The 20,996-nt window shown below is 43.4% G+C and overlaps 1 protein-coding gene across 3 annotated transcripts in view; it reads left to right on the forward strand.

Annotated features, from left to right (window-relative positions):
* Positions 1 to 879: 879 nt before the first annotated feature.
* The window catches only part of kif6 (kinesin family member 6), a 44,815-nt gene continuing 24,698 nt past the window's right edge, over positions 880 to 20,996 (forward strand). For 2 of the 3 annotated variants that reach the window (XM_040200095.2, XM_040200096.2), the window contains exons 1-11: positions 880 to 1,197; positions 2,624 to 2,733; positions 3,829 to 3,903; positions 6,924 to 7,071; positions 7,604 to 7,713; positions 8,930 to 9,059; positions 11,938 to 12,144; positions 12,423 to 12,566; positions 13,123 to 13,209; positions 17,789 to 17,892; positions 18,734 to 18,839. In XM_040200095.2, coding sequence (XP_040056029.2) covers positions 1,138 to 1,197; positions 2,624 to 2,733; positions 3,829 to 3,903; positions 6,924 to 7,071; positions 7,604 to 7,713; positions 8,930 to 9,059; positions 11,938 to 12,144; positions 12,423 to 12,566; positions 13,123 to 13,209; positions 17,789 to 17,892; positions 18,734 to 18,839 — 1,281 coding nt within the window. In that variant the 5' untranslated portion in view covers positions 880 to 1,137. The remainder of the gene's footprint in view (positions 1,198 to 2,623; positions 2,734 to 3,828; positions 3,904 to 6,923; positions 7,072 to 7,603; positions 7,714 to 8,929; positions 9,060 to 11,937; positions 12,145 to 12,422; positions 12,567 to 13,122; positions 13,210 to 17,788; positions 17,893 to 18,733; positions 18,840 to 20,996) is intronic. The other variant, XM_078089000.1, reaches the window with a different exon arrangement.

Here is a 20,996-nt window from a genome sequence, read left to right on the forward strand (position 1 = left end):
AAAAAAAAAGTCATTCGTATGCGTAAAAAATGAAAAAGACAGATATGAAACAAAGATGCATTAAATAACCTACTAAATAGAACTTGATAAAATTCCACTTTCAATGAGGTGGCTTAGAAGACTTCACCACCTTTTCCCTCGGCCATGAGGTGCTTCCACTTGTGGCTTGAAACTGCCAGGCAACCTGAACAAACAGCGCGGCGGCTGCTCTATTCTCCTCATTTAGCAAACTTGGGGGTTGTCACACTATTTGAAACCTTGAAGGTTATCGTCTCAAAATCATCTTCTGGTTGCTCATCCCTGTGTGTGTGAACAAAGAAGAAGTTCTGTGTGTCATTTTAACCTAATTTACAGGAACTCAGTGTTTTTTTTCTATTTATAATCTCTGGCATTTTTTTCTTTAGAGCTGACCCTGCAGCCTGACCCGCTAATGTGATGCGTGGACGTGTCTTTGGTCGCGCTTGAATGCAAACCAGACAAACATTACTGGCTTCACATTGTGATCAATACACAGGCAGATTACTGCAGTCTAATCGTCCTCTAACTCTAACTTGAACACTCCGGTTTTTCTACTCTTTCAACTCCAGAATCTTAACGGGTTTTTAATGCAGCATCTATGGGATCTTAAGACACAGCAGGTGGTAACCATTGCTGAATGTCCTATTTGATGGTATATCCATGACTGTCTCGTCCATCATGGGCCGAAAACACCTTTGTCACTGTGTGGGTCACTGAACCTGCAGTGACCTTCTGACTTGAATACACAAAACACATGCTCAGAGAATAATCAACATCAAAAGAAAACACAGCATTTATGCATCCCTGTTTGATTTTTTTTAACCCAACAGCTTCTTCAATGTGATTCCCGTGCGCCCCCCTACACACATTCCTGGCAGGATTTATCTGAACTTGCTCAGGCCATCAGCCATCAGGGATAACAACCAGCCTGAGCGGGCTAGATGAAACGATTGTTTCACACCAATGGATCATCTTCAGAAACGTAGACGATCTTTGTCAGCCGCAGTGGACCGCCGTCGCCTAGCAACGAGAGGAGGCGCAGCGCCGTCGTTAGCCTGCGAGCTAACCAGCAACTTGTAACCAAAAGTTGAACACTTTCCTTTTTTTCAAGGGGGGGAAATGGTGAAACAAACGATACAGATATTTAGCCGCATTAAACCCTCTAAGAAAACTACAGCGGTAAGTGGACAACTGAAACAACATTAAAATAAAAAGCAATGTAACGTTACAACGCGAGTGCTGGTTAGGTTTATTAAAGCTAACGTGAGCTAATGTTGGCGCTGTGTCACCGAGCGCTTCTCCAACCGCGAAGCGCGCTGGTTTAACTCTAATCCCGGGTCAGAACGTCTTTTTAACCACAAAAAGGAAGCTTTGACCCGGTATAAACACACCTGTCCGGACACCACTCAGGTTGTACAACTTTTTTCACAACGCAACGTTACCTAGCAGGGAACGCACAGGTGTAACTAATGACAGGTAATGATATCATTACCTTATATTTATTTGATATATAGAGGGATAATTCAGCCTCCCCATAAATCATTCAGACTCTAGGTGATTCACTACCCAGCACCATGGCCCTGGAAGTATTCAGCAGCTAAAGAAGCCCATTTTCCCAATGCAGGTTTTATCCACCTATAAATCTGTATTATTTAAACCGTGTCACGCCAGAATCCGATTCCTTAATTTACTTATCAACCAAACTACTGATCTTTTTCATTTAAATGTATTTTTCCACACACATCCATAAAGGTGTTCACCTACTATTAGATAAGTGGCCTCTATATTGGATAGGCGTCAGAAAAAACCTAATATCAATGACAAACATCCCGTGCATCACTTTGTTTGTTGTCTGAGAGCAACAGCTGATGAAAGAAATGATCAAATTACTTCAGGGTGTCTGTGGACCTGCAGCTTGAGCTTGACAATATCCAGCAAAAACGAAAATGAGCACAGCTACCTCCTTGGGGACCTTTCTGTTTTTTTAGGGTTCTGAGCAGGGAGGAGGTGAAACACAATCCAATCATTTAGGTTTTATCTTTTATCCCCAAAACCCCTGGGGACCAGTAATTGCATCTGTGTCCATCCGAAACATATGCCAGAACACATGCTGAGGGCTGGGGTTGTCTGGGTTGACCCAGCCGGCCATCGCTTTGAATGTCCTGTTCTGCTGGAGCCCAATCTATATTGGTTTAATGTTCCACAGCTTTCCTCCAGTCCCCTGGGGCCCCACGGAGGTGATATTGCAGAGCTTTCCCCACACACTGCACAATGATGTTCTATTGCTTTCCACAGGATACATCAACTCCAACAATTTCATTTTAGGGCTTGCATCACACAAAGTGGCCAAACTGCTATTATTGACCTATAACCTTTAGGTGTTTACGTCGGGATGCATGTACTGCATCCCAGGTATCATTACAGTCATAGACCATAGTAGAAAACATTTTCAAAAGGGTCAAATGAATCCCAATGGCTACTCTAAATTGCTGCCAAAATATTGTGGTCATAATCCTTCTTTCTGCCTTGCCTTGCGATGGTGAAGCAGTCCGTAAGCCGTGTCCACCTGGAGGCGTAACTCCGCTACTGTCTCTGGCTCCCTCAGGTTTACTCTGTGGACAACGATGAGCCGACGGGGGCTTTTTTGGAGTTTCTGGTGCCCAGGGACCAAGCTGAGGGCTTCGTTAACAACAAGAGGGAGTGCTACAAGTTCAGGTAGTGATGTGTTTGCATCTGTTAGGACTAGATTTCATAGAGGTGTTTTATGGAGATTTTGTGTTTAATGAGCTGAAAAGTAATTCCAACCCTGAAGATTAATTGTATTCATGCTTCATTTCCCATACCGGCAAACTGATTTGATCGAAGTGAATTCAGCTTGTGGCGTCTTTGAAGTTAACGTAGGCTTTACGTAAACAACGCAAACATAAACGTATGTGTTTTTCTATAACCAAATAAGCAGTTTATAGAAATGAAATCACTAAGAAATATAACTGGTGGCTGAGTACAGTACATTACATCACATTACAGGTCATTTAGCTTACACTTTTATCCAAAGGGACTTACATTACATTTTTAACCCATGGCTTTTTAAAACATTTTTGCCTGGGGAGCAATTAGGTGTCTTGCTCAGGGACACTTCGACATGGGACATGGAGCAGCCGGGGCTTGCGGTTCCCGGCGCACCCTCTCTACCCCTGCGCCACATCAACCCGAGTACAGTGTCATGTCTTGTAGATAGATGCAATGTCTACCCTAGCATTATATAAGAGGGGCGCCCCGCGCATCTATCTGTGGATGCGCACAAGTTGCAAACGGGGCAAAAAAAGGTACCATACAACATGGGAGGTGAGCTGCCCAGCAGAATGCAAACTCTCAGTTGCATAAGAGCCGTGCACAGCCAGAACATGTGTTTAAAGCTCATGTACTGCACCATCGGGGCAGAGCCCGTGCCACGCTTCCAGGCCCTAAATTCACAGTTGGCGAGTCGGACAGCAGCGGACACCGACAGCCTTTCGGAAACCACAGAGGCTTGTAATAGTCTGCAGAGGTTCCCTTGTGCCCTCATAGAAATAAAGTTTCCACATTTAAAAATCGTACTGGGCGGACTCCTCTCACATCGCTCTGATCATTCTGTGGGATAAAAAGTAACAGACTGAGGTGGCTTTAGAGAACAAAGTGACCAAATTCTCGCTCAGTCTTTATTTATTGCAGTTTTCAATGTGCAAGATTAACAACATATGCGTTCTGTGTGGTATGCTAGTCAATAGATATATTCTGTTCTAACTTATTTTCCTTTCACTTTTTTTACAGGTTCCTAAAGGTTTTCGATCAAGCCGTGAAACAAGAAGAGATATTTACACACATTGCCAAACCAGTGGCAGACAGGTTTAAGCTTATTGTACTTCTCAAAATGACAAATATATATATGACTTCATAATAAGGCTTTGCAAATCTGGAAAGTTAATCTCTTCAGAAACTCTTTTTGAACCTTTGAATCTACCACCTTTTTGATTACCCCATTCAAAAATATTTGGCCACCTATGCTCAGCAACACTAAGCTGTCCATGACACACAGGCTTTAAGTGTCTTTGTTGACAGGAAGTCGGTAAAAGCTCAGCTTTCTTTTAAGATGGAAATGGAGGGTTTCTGTGATTTTTGGCGTGCTTTGCATACTTAAACCACTAAGTGGGCCGAGCTGGCGGGCGAGATGGCACACTTTGCCATCGTGAGTGTGAGAACATTTCCAAGCCACAACACAGTTATGTTGAGCGGTTGTTTAATTCATCATGCATGAGGATCACATTCATTAGAGTAACCTACAGAAAACATCAACACTATAAGTCTTTTGTTAGTACTATCGATATAAGGGAAATTAGGTGTTCCTCCCATGGGACTCCGGAGTATGTTGCAGTGTGCCAACAGGCCCAAAGAGTGGCAGCTTCTGCCGTGCAGCGAGTGTGGGAAGAGGTCGGAGTAGCTATGGAGAAGGACTTTTTGTCGCCACCAAGATGCTTCTGGAAAACGATCCGGCACCTCGGGAGGGGGAAACAGGCCATGTACAGTAAGAATGGGGATTGAGGAGATCCCTCCAGAGATGCTGAAGGCAGCTGTCTTGGATGATACAACCTCTTCATCATTGCGTGGAAGTCTGGTATAGTGCCTAAGGAGTTGCAGCCCTGGCTAGTGGTACCTCTCTTCAAAAAAGGGGACCAGAGGGTGCGCCAATTACAGGGATATCATACTACTCAGAGGTAGCTCTTTACTTTCACAAGGATCCTTCAAGGGGCCTTGTCCGGGGGCCATTTTTGGGCCATCCAATCTCTGTACACCCTGTCTTTTCTGGTGAGGGTTGGCCTTTGCCAGGGCTGCGCCTTGTCACCAAACCTGATTTTGGTATTCATGGACAGGATACTGTATTGAGGCGTAGTCGGGGACGAGGGTTTACAGGTCAGGGTGCTGCGGACCTCATCGTTGCTTCTTGCAGATGATATAGAAAGCACTGTATTGCCTACGCCGGGTAGGGAATGTGTCCATAAGGAGTTCAAATACCTTTGGGTCTTGTTGACTAGTGAGGGGGAGATGAAGTGTGAGTTTGGCCGGAGAATCGGAGCAGTGGGGGCCGTATTGCACTGGCTTTACTGCATAGTTGTGACGAAAAGAGAGCTGAGGCGGATGGCAAAGCTTTGTTTCCACCCCACCTATGGTCATGAAGGATGGCCAAAAGAATTAGGTTACGGGTACAAGCGCCCAAAGTAGGTTTCCGGAAAAGATCTGGGATTGACGTAGACCAAGCTACGTGAAGCCCAGTTGGTGTGCTTCTGAAACCCATGTTGATATTGACATGGTACCAGTTACAGAAGCACATCTGGTTACAATTATCACAAACAGAATCAAAAGAAAGCCCCCCCTAATCGCAAAACAAAGTGGAGTGTGAATCATGCTACTTTTGGCCGTTAAAGGACTAAAACTAATTTTTGTGCAGGCAGGGGCCGGTTCTTTCAACTAGCATTAACTGTCATGTCATTGTTTTGCTCAGAACTCTGTCATTCCCATATCAAGTTCAGCCGAAAGCTTAAGCCTGTGTACTTGCACACTTGTCTCTGTCTCTGCTGTGGTGTAACCAAAACCAATTTCAGCCTAATCGAGTTTTTTCAAAGCAGTTTAAAAACAAACCAGGATTAATAGCTCCAGTAGAAGAATTGCCACAGTAATGCTATTGGGCTGGCAAAGAGAACCTTCCATCTGGGTTGTAATACCATTTCACAAGGCAAGATGGGACTTCCCAAAATAAATCGAGAAGAAGAAAATGGATCTTCTGGGAGACGAGTTACCAATCCCCAGGGAAGCTTAGGTGTAAAGCGGGACGACCACTGAGAAACGCCCAAGCTTCAGTGGCCGGGCCGTAGGCGCTGACATTAAACTAAATAAGGGAGCCTGTGCCTTTACTCCTCGCTGCCAATCACTGGCCACTACTCACACTAACATTAAATGGTCGCCCAATGGCCATCTATCTAACCACCATTCTCATAAATGGACGCAGTGTTATATATAAACAGTTTGTTCTCCCCTCACTAGTGTCATGTAGGGCGTGGATCGTACAGTACACAGGATGGAAAACACCCAAACTGTCAATGCTGGGTTGGCAAGTCCATTACAATAAGCGAGAGGCTTAGATTAGTTTCTAATTTATCATGTAAAATATAGGGTCAAGTTATCCTTTTCCTTGCAGTTGCAAGTCAGGGAGCAGGCCGCTTATCTTCACCTTTGAGCCAAGCTTGTGTGTCAGAGACCTCAACGTCATTTGGTAATTTCTTCGTGGTGTATATGCTAGGACTATAGGACACAAGTGGTATTTTTTGTTGTAAGTGTATCCTACCTCATTTGACCACCACCATTTTGGGCGTTCTTTCATTGAAACAGAGCTCAACAACATTTGTTTCCATGTGCACGTGCAGAAGGGGAAGTTCAGTGCCAAACCCAAACTGTACAGGCCCTGCCTAGTTGAGTGGGGTTTTGGGTCTTTTTCCTTTACTCATACTCCGAGACATTCCTCCCTCACCAGCAGAGCAGTCTGTCGCCATCACAGTTCTCCTGCCACTGCCATCCTTTCCTGTGGATTTAAAGTGTCCAATCCAATTCCCTCAGACTTTTGCTCTCTGCTATGGGATATACTTGACTGTCCCTTGCACTCTTGCAAATTAACATCATAACGTATGTAGATATATTTCTGGGTTCAATTCCAGCCAGCATGTCACACCCTTCCCTCTTTACCTCTCTCTCCAGTCCACCTCATCTATATCAACTAAAGGTCTAATGCTTTCAAATTTATGAAACCAAAAAAGAAAGCAATACTAACAAAAATGTGTATTACATCTGTGTGTCTGTGTGTGTATGCATGCATGCAGTGTGTTGGCTGGTTACAATGGCACCATATTTGCCTATGGCCAGACAGGCAGTGGGAAGACCTTTACCATCACAGGAGGGGCCGAGCGCTACAGTGATCGCGGCATTATTCCCCGCACCCTCTCCTACCTGTTCCAACGCTTCTCCCAGGTGGTTGGCTTGTTTCCATTTTATTTATTTAGAATAACAGCTTCAGTGGCACAGTGAGGCCACACACATTCACCCTGTTTCCATTCACACATGTATATGCATATCGTTGAACCATTGCATTAGAAGCAGCAAGTAGCAAACATTTAACTCTCACAACTCCTCAGATGTTTCTGATGTCTCAAATGTTGGCAACCAGCTGACATGAAACAACAGCTGACACCTTTTGCCCAATTGAAACATGTTTCTGCAGACATCCATTATTCTGCAGCAGATGATCATGACGCTGATTTCGTCTTTTACTGGCGGCTCACAGCCATGCGTAGCCTATAGGGCCAACCTCTGGACAGACTATGCTGTAGCCTGTTGAATTGGCTCCCAACCCGTTAGAATTTCATTTCTTTGACATTTTACAAGTTTGAAAAAAATGTATACTCTATGTATACACAGTGTGTACTCTACTGTCTGTCTCAGCCATTCCTCTTTTCTCTCTGCTGCCAAACGTCAAAAACACAAGATTTTTTATTCTCAACAGGACAGCAGTATGATTTACACCACACATATTTCCTACTTGGAGATCTACAATGAGATGGGATATGACCTTCTGGATTCCCGACATGAAGCATCTCGACTGGAGGACCTACCGTCAGTGTTCTTTTCATTCCGTAGCTACGCTGATGTTACTGTACAGACATTTGGTTCAAATTTGAAAAAGGCAAAACAGTCAAAATCTTGTGGAGTATTTGAAATACTTCAAGACTGAAAAGAGAAAATCTAGGCTCATTCTCTAACAGCCGAAAAAAAACATTTATTTGTAATTATAAATGCCAGCTCTCTCGAGGTTTGTCAGTGTTTTTCCTTTCTTTTTCTTTTTTGTCAAACTCAATACTCAAGACTTTAGTCCTTCAGGCACAACATCGTCTCAGTACATTGTCTGGTGATCTCTGTAGTTTCTTGTACCAGTTCCATTTAACTGTCTTCCCTCCTTTTGCAGTGTATCCAGATTAAGGTTGACATACCCACAAATAACAGTGTTCTGGAAATAGACAGAGCCCCATGTTAACCATGCTGTGGCCACACTTGCTGATTCGAGAAGAAGCCGTGGCAGGGACAAATCTCTCTCTCCTTGTCGTTCCCTGCCTGCTCCTTCTCATCTGTCCCACATTCTTGGACTTGTCTTTGTTCTTGTTTTACTTCTTCTTGTCTCCATCTGTTTATTATTTTCATCACACATTTAGCGTTTGCCGCTGTTCAAAGGCTAAACAGTCATAACATTTGTGTAAAATACAATAATCCAAACTTTTCTGAGGGAGCGGGCTGCCAAAGCACAGGCCTTTAATCACATTAAGATTAATACTGTTTAATCAAGCTACAGCAATTCCTTATACATGTTTAACATAATTGTCACCATATGTTCTCCAGTCATTGCACCCTCTTTGACATCCAGTAGCCAAACTGTCACAACCCCGGTGGCGTGATGGAAATGATATGGTGAGATCATAGGAGTCATTTCAGTCCAACCACACTGGGCTTCTGGGGGCTTGATGTGGGAAAGAAACAATCACCTGTTTGTTTTTAGCTGCAGGGTCTGTCTGTTATCAAGTTCTGAACCCCTGGAAAGATAATGCACACGTGTGAAACTGGGACCCGGGCCACACTCACCCGCGCAGATGTGGTTTGTTTAGATTTAGAACAGAGCCGAGCCAGGCCAAGGCGATGGACGGGGATTGATGACATAATTGCTTTTTTCATAATTGCTTCAGTGTTGGTAATATTTAGGTTTTGCCCGGATTTGTCCTGTTTTCAAGTGAATTTATTACACCTGGAATTTCCTGTAACAACCTTTTTTTTTCTTCCCCAGAAAGGTATTGATCATGGAAGATCCCGACCAGAACATCCATCTGAGAAATCTGTCCCTGCAGCAGTCAGCCAATGAGGAGGAGGCTCTGAACCTGCTCTTCCTGGGTGACACCAATCGCATGATTGCAGAGGTGAGAAAGAGTCCACAAATTCAATATGCATTCTAAATGGTACCTGAGGAGCCTTCTAAAATGTATTACTGTGGTCCCCGTGGCACCTTTTTACCCCGTTTTTCTGGGGTTTTCTGAGGTTTCTCTCTGTAATTTCTGTTTATTTTGCGGTAGTTCTTTTCTTCACTCAGACACCGGACTCCCCGGGCTGATGACATGTGGTGGGTCAGCCTTTGCTTGAACCGCAGGTTTGGAGAAAAGGGCTGATCTCACCTTGTTTACTCTCCTTGCTGGGCTGTAAGTAAATAACAGACAGTAAAAGTGAACTCCATGATCGAGTTTCAATTTTGACGAGTATTCCAAAATCAGTTTTGGATGCGGCCAGGGTTCAACCGTAGAGCAAAACCAATCCAAAGGACATAGTTATGGGATCCACGATGGAATTTCTCTGGAACTTAGTTAGATAGTTTTAGGGGGTAGCACAAGCCAGGCGGAACAATAACTCCTTTCTTTTTGTGCATCAGTGTTGTAAAACCTGGGGGAAAATACATTCTTGGATGTTACGTTCTTCTGTTGATCAGGCAATTGAGGGATCTCAAAGTTCAGCACAGTCCACCCACACCAACGCTCTTGTGAATTCATCCCTACTCTCTGGGACTTCTTCAACCAAGTCAATTTATTACCGCCAGAGTCATCCCTAAAGTCCATGCTCCACAGAGACTTGGAATGAAGTTAACACTTGTGCTTTCTTTCTTCTCTCGCCCAACCATGTGGATAAAGGATGACACATCCACTGAAGCTGCGCTAAGCAGACCATGAACTCACTCACTTTGAGACTAGGCAATCCCTTCTGCTGTCCTTTTTTTGGACAGGAAATAAACTACACTTTCTAAACTCCTCACCCTGACCCTCACCAGGAAACATTTCCTCTCATCTACTCCTCTGCTCTCTGTCCCTGTTTAACATGTGGGCCTGGATCATTTCCTTTTCCTACATCCTAAATCCCTGCTGAACTTGTACAGTGCAGGGAAAGGTCTAAATAAAACCTCACATTTAATCTTTTGAATCAACAATCAAAATGAGAAGAGAAGGGAATACAGGAATGACTTCAACAAGGTTGAAATGTCCCGCCGTCTTTTTAAATTTTTAAATTTTATAAGACATACCTAAATGTCCCGGACACGATACTCTGCAGACCATTTGGACAGACGCACTGTGGTCGATGTGCTCACTCACACTATTTTATTCTTCTTTTTAGGACTACTAAAGACCCGTTTGTATAATATCTGGTGATATCAAAATTAACGCGCACAATTCACAGACGTCAAAGCTTACCAGTCATCCATGGACACCGAGATAAGAGCTAATTTTAGAGTACTTTTAACTGTCATCCATTGGTGCTGCTTTCATTTTCCACTGTAGGACATTCGCTAACTGCATATGACACACTCAGCAGAAACTGGAATAAATCCTACCATCGTGAGTGTTATAAGGTTCAGCTTTTGTTGAAATGGTTTTAGAGAGGTTTTGGCTCAATCACATGGTCATCTTGGATGAAGTTTTATAGTATAATTGTGGCATTGTACCCCTATTTGAGAAATACTGAACTAATATGTCTTATTCAGGTGGCAACCTCCAGCTAATGTGGAAGTGTCTTCAACCTGCAGGGGCCAGCAGGGGGTCAAATAAATTGTAAAGCAGGGCGGGGCTACCCAATGATTGACAGTTTAACGCTACAAAACCCATATATGGCGCCATTCGTCTACAGTTCAAATATGGCCACTTCCGTTCAATGGCGGCAGAAGGCTCAGCGGACTCTTTATGATGTCTGAAGTTGCGGAACGGTGACCTTGTGTTTACTCTTCACTACTGGCCTTGGGCAAAAACAGATTGATTGACAGATCATACAATCACATGACCCACATTTTTTTAAAGAGCCCAGACCCAGAAGAGTTTAAACCAATGACTAAAGAAAAGCCTCTGGCTGGTTAGGTTAACTCATGAAGGATTGCCAGTATTGGTTTGGTTAGCCGGTAGTGCAGATTTTTCAGAAGGGGTGTTCTATCGTTATCCATGACCTTTTCCATATTAGGTATGTTATCCCTTCAACATCTCAAGGCCTGTTTGACATTAAGGGATTCCCTGAGCAGTACACTTGGACTTGTGCAGAGTGATTTTTGAGGAAAGAGCAGACAGAGGTGGGTTAAGATGGTGAAAGATCTGTTGTGAGCTGCCACGACCCTGACAGGCAGGTGTTGGCACATTTACGGCAACAACCAGTCGGGGTCAGAGCACCTTTTTAGAACGACCTGGTACGTAAATGATGATGTTAATTCGAGCAGAGAGAAAAAAAAAAGTCATAACCATATCTTTGGCCAATGGCCAATCAAAAGAAGGAAAAGAGATGTGCTGTATAAGCCGGACAACACTTTTTTGTTTTAATTACATCTGTTGTTCCAATCCACCACCATGTGTCATAGCTGCCTAGCAGAAGACCGATGATCAGCACTATTTCAGAGAGTATCCATTTCCTCTGTTATCAAGGACCCCGTGAGTAACCATCCTCCTCAAGTTAATAAAGCTTGTTTGTGCCGAGTGACTCCCACTCTATTTCTGTCTCAACCTGACTGCTGCTGTTCCAGTGACCATCTGAAAAACAACCGCATTTCTTGTAAAGCTGCCACCATGTGTTTACTCCTCTTGGGTTAAACATGCTGTGGCTTTGATCTTCAAACCAGTGGCACCAAGAAAAAAATAAGAATCATCAGAAACATGTTTCTTGTTGTTTCCACATGGAAAGTAGGGCAGATGGAGCATTTTTAGAGGTTTGAGTATACTCCCATGCAGACCGTGGAATTTCGCAGTTTATTAAAAATGGTCTCTCTTCTCATTCCTCCAGACTCCGATGAACCAGGCCTCCACGCGCTCCCATTGTATTTTCACTGTGCACGTGTGCAGACGTGAGCCGGGCTCGGCCACCCTGCGGCGCTCCAAGCTCCACCTGGTGGACCTGGCCGGATCGGATAGAGTTAGCAAGACTGGCTTGACCGGGCAGTTGCTCACTGAAGCAAAGTACATCAACCTCTCCCTCCACTACTTGGAGCAGGTAGGCGTTTTTTTCATATGAAATGTTATATTAGGCAAAGATTTCTGTAATCCAAATGAGAAATGTATCTTATTTGCTCAATTTAATTAATGGGAAGTTTAATTATTTCCGCAGGAGAAGAAATCAATTTAACTATCTGTGGTTACTTAGTTTGGATTGCCATACGTTCTATTTTTTGTGAGACTTGCATGGTCTGGTATAATCACTTCGGCAATGAATGGAGTAACCCTCCATCTCCGTCTGTACCAATCAGCCCTTTCCACTGCTGTTTTCTTCAGGTGATCATTGCTTTGTCCGAGAAGAGCCGCTCCCATATCCCCTACAGGAACTCCATGTTGACTTCTGTGCTGAGGGACAGCCTCGGGGGCAACTGCATGACCACCATGATTGCCACCATAGCAGTGGACAAGAGGAACCTTGATGTAAGGCCTTGTTCAGACGGACTATTCTCGAAGATTGCTAAATAATAGTTTAGAGAAACATGGTTTATGAGTGAAATCATTTTAAATTCTACCCCGAAAGAGCACCTGCATTCTACAAAGGTGTATTGGGGCCAGTGAGTTATAAACAAATGAAACATTTCAAAATACGCAGTAGGCAAAGCAGGTACTATTCAGAGATGTTGATCTTTTTGTCATCGCACCAAACAGCCTCTCTTGTTTCAAACTCCTCACCCATATTCTGAAATGTCATTTCTGGTAAATGCATTCAGCCCTTGCATTCAGATATGTCTGGTGGGAAGAGCTAAACATACATTTACTGCTTAAATCTCAGAGGTTATCTTATTTATTTTCATCTACACAAATATGTACAATTCTCTGGGTGTTGACTCAATAACAGTACTACGTATTGTTATCTTTATTGAGTCCTTGCATGCGTTCACTTGAATAAAATGTACCAGATGAATTCGTCAGCAGTGATATTGTTCCTCAGGCACAACAGTAAACATGGAAACCTCTGTTTGAAATGGTTCCACAGGAGTCCATCTCCACATGCCGCTTTGCTCAGCGTGTGGCTCTCATCAAGAATGAGGCGATGCTGAATGAAGAACTGGATCCTGCCCTGGTGAGTGACTACAAATCCCACTGCTTGGCCACACAATGGCACCACAGAGCGCTGCTTCACCATGACCAAACCCGGCCCGTACCTTCCAGAATCTAGCTTCAAGACGTAACCCACCGAGTGCCCTCCTTAGGTTTACGGCCAAATTAGTTCTTCTAGTGACACATGTCATGGTGAAAGCGGCAGTTTTCCTCTGTCACTACATGGAGGCCCATCTGTCTGTGTTGTTTAGAGTGCTCACAGGCTGTTTTCATTCTCTCTCGGCTTCGTCTACATGCCTCTAATCCTGTCACGCCATATCTTTAACCCACTAAATGACATCCAGTTGGGAAGGCCCCCAGCTGGAGACTGGTATGTGTAAGGATCTTTGCATACAATCAGGCACAAATTGCACAATGTTGAGAGCAGGCCGCTTGTTTAGCTTCTTGTCATTTTGTTTAGCAGTTATACTGTGAATACGTGCTTCATTGTGGTGAGCTGCAGAAGGAGATTGAAAGCAGAGAAAGTTTTTGTGAGAAGATGTCATGAATTGCTCACACATACAGTATGTTTGTAACGGAGTTCTCTGCATTTTTTTAAGCACACATGTCTTTTTTGGTTTGTGTTATATAACGAGGGATAAGACGTCAAGCCGTTGACGATGCTTTCCCCTCTTCGCGTTCCCCCTTTACAACACTCACACCCTCCTGTACTGTAGTATGCCAGGAAGCAGACCCGGTAGCTGTTATAAAGGCCCCTCTGGGATATACAGTAGTAAGTGTACACAGCTACATTTGCTTCCTCCCCTCCCAGCAAGATCTGCCTGAGGACCAACTGCTACTGTATTACTGCTAGGGAGACTTGGCTGGCCACTTGCGAACTCTACAGAGGTATTTTAAAGAGAGTCTGCGGCCCGGGCACAGTAATTGTGACAGTGTCTGGCTGCTCCCACTCGGGTCAGGAACTGTTTCAGCTCCAGGCAAACCCAAACCTCCGCGGGCAAATTTCTTGTCTCCAGTCATGTCTTTTTAGTATGTCTCTTATTTTGTCCGCTGCGCCAGTCTCTGTGTCTCTCCCTCTTTCTCTCTGCATGGTTTACTGAGAAAAAAAATCAAGCCAGCAGTGCAGTTTTCAGTTTAGAATGATGTAATTTGTTGTGGTTTGGGGGTGACACTCACATTTCTTGCCTGTCCTCATCCAAAGTGACACCGTTTAATGGACACGCTGGCTGCAGTAATTGATTTGACACCTGGAGGTTTGTCGCAGTCCATGTTTGGTACATCACTCAGGCCTCAATGGTAGCTGTGCTGTAATGGTACTGTAGCCTACAGGCTCCAGAATGCACTTATTCAAGGCCTGAAAAGCAGGAAACCAGCCAGACCAGACACAACATTGCAAGCGTCTAATAGACAGGGTAAGAATGAGGTGTTGAAAGTGACCTGTGATCATAATGAAGTCAGCCAGAGGGAGCTCACCATATAAGGTTGGGTATGTTGTTCTCTAAGAGCACAAGGTCAGTCTCAATCATCATTTAGGCCAGGCTGATCCCGGTATAGCGGAAGAGGAAATTGTCAAGTAATCATCTATTCCATGCTTCAGCATTGTGGATGTCTATGTCATTCTTAAAGGGTGAAAAAAGGGTGTTCTGCAGCTAAGCACAGAGTGATAGAAGGCTGGGTCCCCCCCTAAACCTGGACTTTCTCTTCTATTATCGCATACTTGTTAGTCAAACAGAACCCTGCTCACAACCCACCAGAGAGACATGTTTGAGGAAGCCTGTGTGAAAATTCCTGAGTAGTGGCTGTTTTCCCATGGTCCCTTTGTTAGGACAGGAGAATTTGTAATTGTAGTGGTGTGTGGTTCAGTGAAATGCCCCCTGCCTTAGTCCAAAGTGCCTAAAAAGAATTGTGCCCTGCTTAGGACCCAGCCCATGTGTCATCATGTTGTGTTGTGGATATAAGACCCCAGGTGTAGGGGGCAGTAACTTAGAAAAACAGGTATACTGAATGTCTACAGGTGCTTTTTTGCGTTGATCGCACCGGTGAATAAAGACACGGCTTTGTTTCTTGATTTTACTGTCTTTGGTGTCAATCCTGAGGTTCAGTTATATATATTTTTTCAATCCCCATTATTTGCCTCACAGGGCTTGCGACATCCTGTCTCAGGACCCTCACATTGGTGCAGGAAAATCTTGTGCCTTAAAAGACCTTTGACGGGGGATATGATTCACTTTTACACTGTGATTTAGACTTGAGCTTCTATATCTATCTTTTTTTGTCTGAATCCTGGATTTATCCTCCAAACACATCTTCTAGACCTTTATGCCTGCCTTTCCATGGAATCATTTTATTCTCTTTTCACAAAATGTCATCATATTTTTGCGTGGGCTGAATGTTAGATCTGACGGACTAGAAGCAGGGACTAACCATGGTCAAGTACAGTATATGGCACGTTTGTTTCAGCACTTAGACGGTGATGCAGAGAAGCATGCAGTGCTGCTTGTTTCACGTTGCACCAACTTGGGTTTCCGTAGGACATGCTGGTATCATCAGTCGCATGGCACATAGCTGTCTGTGGTGCCGCTGTGGGCACAGCAGTCTGAAATAGACTTCAGCTAACCAACAACTGGCGGTCAGCATTTCAGAAGGCATCTCGGAGAATTACATCAGACCCACTCCCCCAAACAGGAAATGCAGGGAGCGGCTCTGATGAGGGATGTTTTAAGAAATATTATATGGAGTGGATTTGGAGTGAAATATTGGTGAAGCTAAGTAGCACCTACCCAAAACGGTGTCTTGTCAAGAGCATCTTCAGTTGACAATGTCTGACTGCTTGAGACTTCCCAGTCGAAAGATGTGTTTGCTGGGAGGGGCAACTCTCTGCTGAAATGGACGACTCAGTCTGACCTTTTGACCTTGATTTAAGTGTGCACTGAACATCCTGGCTCCCTGACAACTCTGTGTCAGGAGTCACCACTTTGTGTTGTATTTGCTCTCTTTAGTATCTTGCAGTGTGGTCAAATTCAGCAGGGATAGTTAAGTGGGATTCATACTGAAGTGGCTCATGTGAGAAAAAGCACAAAGGGCAGCTTTTTTTCTAGTGATTTCACTCTTTTATCGTGAGATTTTTGCACAATTAGAATGCACCTGGTCGGACCTTGTTTCAATAATTGAACCATGCATTGATTTTGCTGTTCTCTTTTTCTTCCCTTTTCTTTCCCTTATCATGTTATTTTGCATATGCGTTTGAATATAATATAGAAATGTCATCCTCTTATTACACTTATTCCCCTTTTCCTGGAGACATGACAAATAAACAAATTGGCATCTCATACTAGCTGCAGAAGAATCAAGCCATAGGTTGTATCGGGCTAATTAGTCCCCTTTCACATTTAATCATAACGCCTCAAGTTCAAGTAACGGCACACTGCTCAGCTTCAAAATAAGGGCACATGTCAAGCGGGCTCACCTCTGACCTGTTGCTCCTGCTGTGGACCAGGAGATTTAGGATTTGGACAAACAACAAGGAATTCAATATGTGAGACGTATTGTGCTGTGAACTGAGAGCTTGCCATGTGACCAATCAAGGTACACTTTAGTCCCTCACTGCTTATTTTGAGCCGCGGGTACCTTAACTGAAGGCTAAGACAGCCACTACACAAGAACAACTTATCAGAATCCATTCTTACATACATGTAACTTAAGCTCTCAGCTGAACTCACTGAACTGAGCTAGATGCCTGCTATTCCCAGCCTAGACTTACACAAGGCTATTTAGACTGACCTCTGTAGGCATGAACCCTTTCAGCAAGGATAACCAGAGCGCCAACGGCTTATTTCCAAAGACCAAAGGTTACTGTGTCAACAAGGCTGCAGCAAGGACACATCTGGATTTGAGGGATTCTCTGTTTCTCTTTTTTCAAATCGATATTCTTTACTTATAGTGTGTTAAACTTGCATGGCAGTCTGTGGCCTAGATGTGCTCAGCAGGTGGAGAATGCCTGGGTACAAAGATTAGAAAACATGTGGCTGTCAGCATTAATCAGAAGAATAATGCTGTTATTTAAAACAATGTCCTGGTCCTGTCACATCGTCTCTCCTCTAATCCTGTTTTACTTTTCTTTCTTTTTTACATTGATCGACACAATGTCTGTACTCAGTTATATTTATTTATTTGTTAAATAAATATATATGTGTATGTATGTATATATATATATATATATATATATATATACATATATATACATATACATATATATATATATTTATATACATATACATACATATATATATATACATATATATATATATATATACATATATAATAACCAGACCCAGACAGTTGTTACTAACTAATGATAATGTATGTTATGCTTCCTGCGTTGGAGCTTCCAGTTGTCTGGAATCACTTAAGCTTGTCCTTAAAAGGCATCGGAAGATAAGCCGCAGGACCACTTTCAGAAGGATTGTCTCACCAGTTGGCAGCAGGCAAAACAGCCTCTGTCTTTGCATGTAGTGTAGGGCCCAAATGTGCTTCACATTGTTAGTGTGTGTGTGTGTGTGCATCAGCACAAATATCCCTGCTTTTTTGTGAATGTATTTCAGCTGATAGCCCGTTTGAAGAGGGAGATCCAGTCTCTGAAGGAAGAGCTGGCCATGTTGACAGGAGAACAGAGAGATGAGCAGCTCACTGGGGAGGAGATCCAGAGGTATGTCACCTCCTCCTGCTCTCTGATTCTTCATCTCTACAATCCAGCCAGTGTCTGTGCATCACCTAGATAATACGGCTGTGACGATCCAGGCATGCAGAGGGATGGGGGCATATATGCAACAGACCTGGCCTATATGGCCGATGTATGACTATTGAGTAACCTTACAGCCAAACTAATGCAAAGTAACAGCAACAGCAGGCTGTGCAAGGCTACTATTTAAAAATCCAAGGATACATGTTTTTATCTGTAAAGCTAGCATGATCAGTTTGTCTCTTTCTCCCTCTAAGCGATCTATCCTCCTTCTCCTCAGGTATGTCTGAAAGCACTTCGATGGTCTCGTCAGCCTTCTAGAATGTTCACAATGCGCCTGAGAGCATATCATTTGTATTTGTAGTGCTCAAAGGCCAGGAGATTCTTGAGCCAATGTTTCATGATTTATAAGTGCTTTGGGTTTACCTCAAGTCCCTACATAACTTATGCTGCTCAAGATGAAGCCTCATTCACTGAGGCCTTGCATGGCGTTTGCTCCTTTGCTTTAATGGCCGAGGGACCCAGTTCAGGCCACAGGTTGCATGGAGGACTTGGAGGAACTGTTAGCCTGTTTCAGATAACCGATGTTTGGATTGTCATCCAGCGGCACTTTATCAATACTCCGGCCTAGTGGAACTGAAACATGTTTAAGTAAATAGTTCTCTTTTGACCAGAGCCACATTTTAAACATCGAGTAGCTGCTGAGCCCAAGTTAAGTGTGATGAAGAGGGATATAATATGGAATGTTGCACCGAGCGTGAGTTGGTTATTCAGGAGCATCTGCGTGTGTGTGTGTCCATGTGTTTAGGTTGGAAGTGCTCGTCAAGGCCTTCCTCGAGGACCCTGATCCCGACGTCACCCTTTCTATGGGACCGGACATGAGAAAAATCCAGCACTGTTTCTCCCTGCTGAAGGTACATTCGCACAACCTGCATGTCTTGGTGTTTGTCTTCCTCCTCCAGTTCATGAATATATCTTCTGTCAGGTTTGCCATGCAAGTTCATTGAAATGAATGTTTGGCTCCTGTTGGTTAGTATTGTGCTGGGTGTCTATCTTTACTGTAGCAGTGTGTGATCAGTGAGGTATCATAACGGATCTCTGCACATCCATCAGCTCAGCAGTGACAAGCTGACCAATCAGCTTCTCCATACAGCTCCCCCGACTGTCACTTTTCAATTTATTTAAATGTCCTTTCTCCCTGCTTATGCTTACCGTATCAATTAGCACAGGCAGAATAGGTTCACTTTATCTTCATAGAATAAGATCATGACTCAAATGATCTTATTTTCATGCCTAACTATACACTGTAACTATAAATCAAATGCTTTTTTTCAGGAGGCTAGAAAGTGAAAATATTCAAAGGTTCTTTGTGCCGTTGAATTTCCCATGACTCGCCTTAAGTCTAGACACTTTGTTTTTCAAATGGTCTTTGCCATCTAATTAGAAGCAAGGTGTAATGTGACATGCAATTGCCAATGCCAGGGCTTAAGAATTGGCAGGCCAGCTATGAAAACTAAGCCGAGACATACCAAAGAACAAAATATGCAGTATTTCTGTTCAAAGGTAGTATTATGAATGAGTGTTGTTGCCCATTTACTCTCCCAGAGGTAGTTGTTGCTATCCAGGTTCATGTTTGGCATCGAGCTGATTATATCCGTCCCTTGTAACTGAATGTAATTACAAAAGGTTTTATAACAAACCCCTTTAATGTAAGAATGTAGATCGAAGTGAGATCTCGACTGCTCTAATGTGTCGGACACTTCACAGTTCACATCCACAGGTGAAATCTTTTGCAATCTACTGCACACAAGTTGCATTTATGATATATATTTATGATACACGTGCATGTGTAAAAACAAGTCTGCAAGATTTTTAAAATTATATTTTGATTGTTTCAGTCTCAACAAACGTCCTAGTTTGCTTGTACATTACAACTTATAATTTGCATTATTATTATTTATAAATATGTATAAAACCTTTTTCCTTAACTCAGCTGATAAGGAAATTTGCACCGGAACTAGAGAGCGGATAAAACCATATTAGGCAGGTAGCCCATCCTGTTCATAGGAACAAGGAAGCATTAGTCATCAGGCCGAGCCCAGGCTGCTCTCATAAGGACGCTCCTGCTGACTCCGAGGACCAAGTCGTTGACCTATTTAATAATGAGAGCACTCATAGTAGCAGAAAGTAAGCTCGTGCGGGACACGTTAATGAGTGGGTCAGTACAATTATTCCCATCTATCACACACACATAGTGTAATACAATGTGTTATAATAGCTAATGTTTTAAATCCTGCTTGATTCATTCTTTCTAAAGAATCCGCCTTTTTTTTCTTCTTTTTTCCTGGTTTTGGCTCTTTTCCCAATCAACTGACAGTTTGTTAGTCAGACTGCATTGGAAGAAGTTTGGAATTGCACGTTGCAATGCCAAATGTTGGTAGGAAACATAAACTGTTGAAGCCTTTTTGTTTTGGAGAAAGAGTGCATTCAGCATTAGTCAAACAGCGGCCACTGGCCCGCTGATAATGAATGAGCGCGGGGATTAGACCGTTCCTGCGTTGGAGCACATCAGGCCACCAGAAGCACTTCCAGATCCCACTCCGGGTTCTGTATATCATTCCTTAAGTTTGTTATGATCCACAAACTCTATCTCGTGTTCAGTTTACATTCCTCCGAGCATCACCCCACTCGCTCTCCACAGTTTGGATCTGGTTTGGATTTGAGTCCTTTCTTTTTGTCTTTTATGCTCTGCTCGTGCCGTGCTGAAAGCTAAAGTGTGCAGTTTGTCCTTGTGATTTACTAAGCTCTGTTTGTTCGACCCACTGCATACAGGCGCACTGAAGAAGCTTACATTCGCCCTCTGAACCCTCACTTTCCAATTGGGGAAAGCCCTACTCCATCAAAAGTTTGGACCCTTCCTTGATAAAGTGTGTCCAAACTTTTGACTAGTACCGTATATTACAGATCGGGAAAAGAGGCTACATTTATTTTCGGTTGAGGACTCACTTTCCAGGAAGATACCAAAAGGTTTTTTTCAAGCTTGTTCACATCCATGGCATTAGCAGGCTGCT

The sequence above is a fragment of the Gasterosteus aculeatus genome, chromosome 15 (assembly GCF_964276395.1).
Source record: "Gasterosteus aculeatus chromosome 15, fGasAcu3.hap1.1, whole genome shotgun sequence".
Classification (NCBI taxonomy): domain Eukaryota; kingdom Metazoa; phylum Chordata; class Actinopteri; order Perciformes; family Gasterosteidae; genus Gasterosteus; species Gasterosteus aculeatus.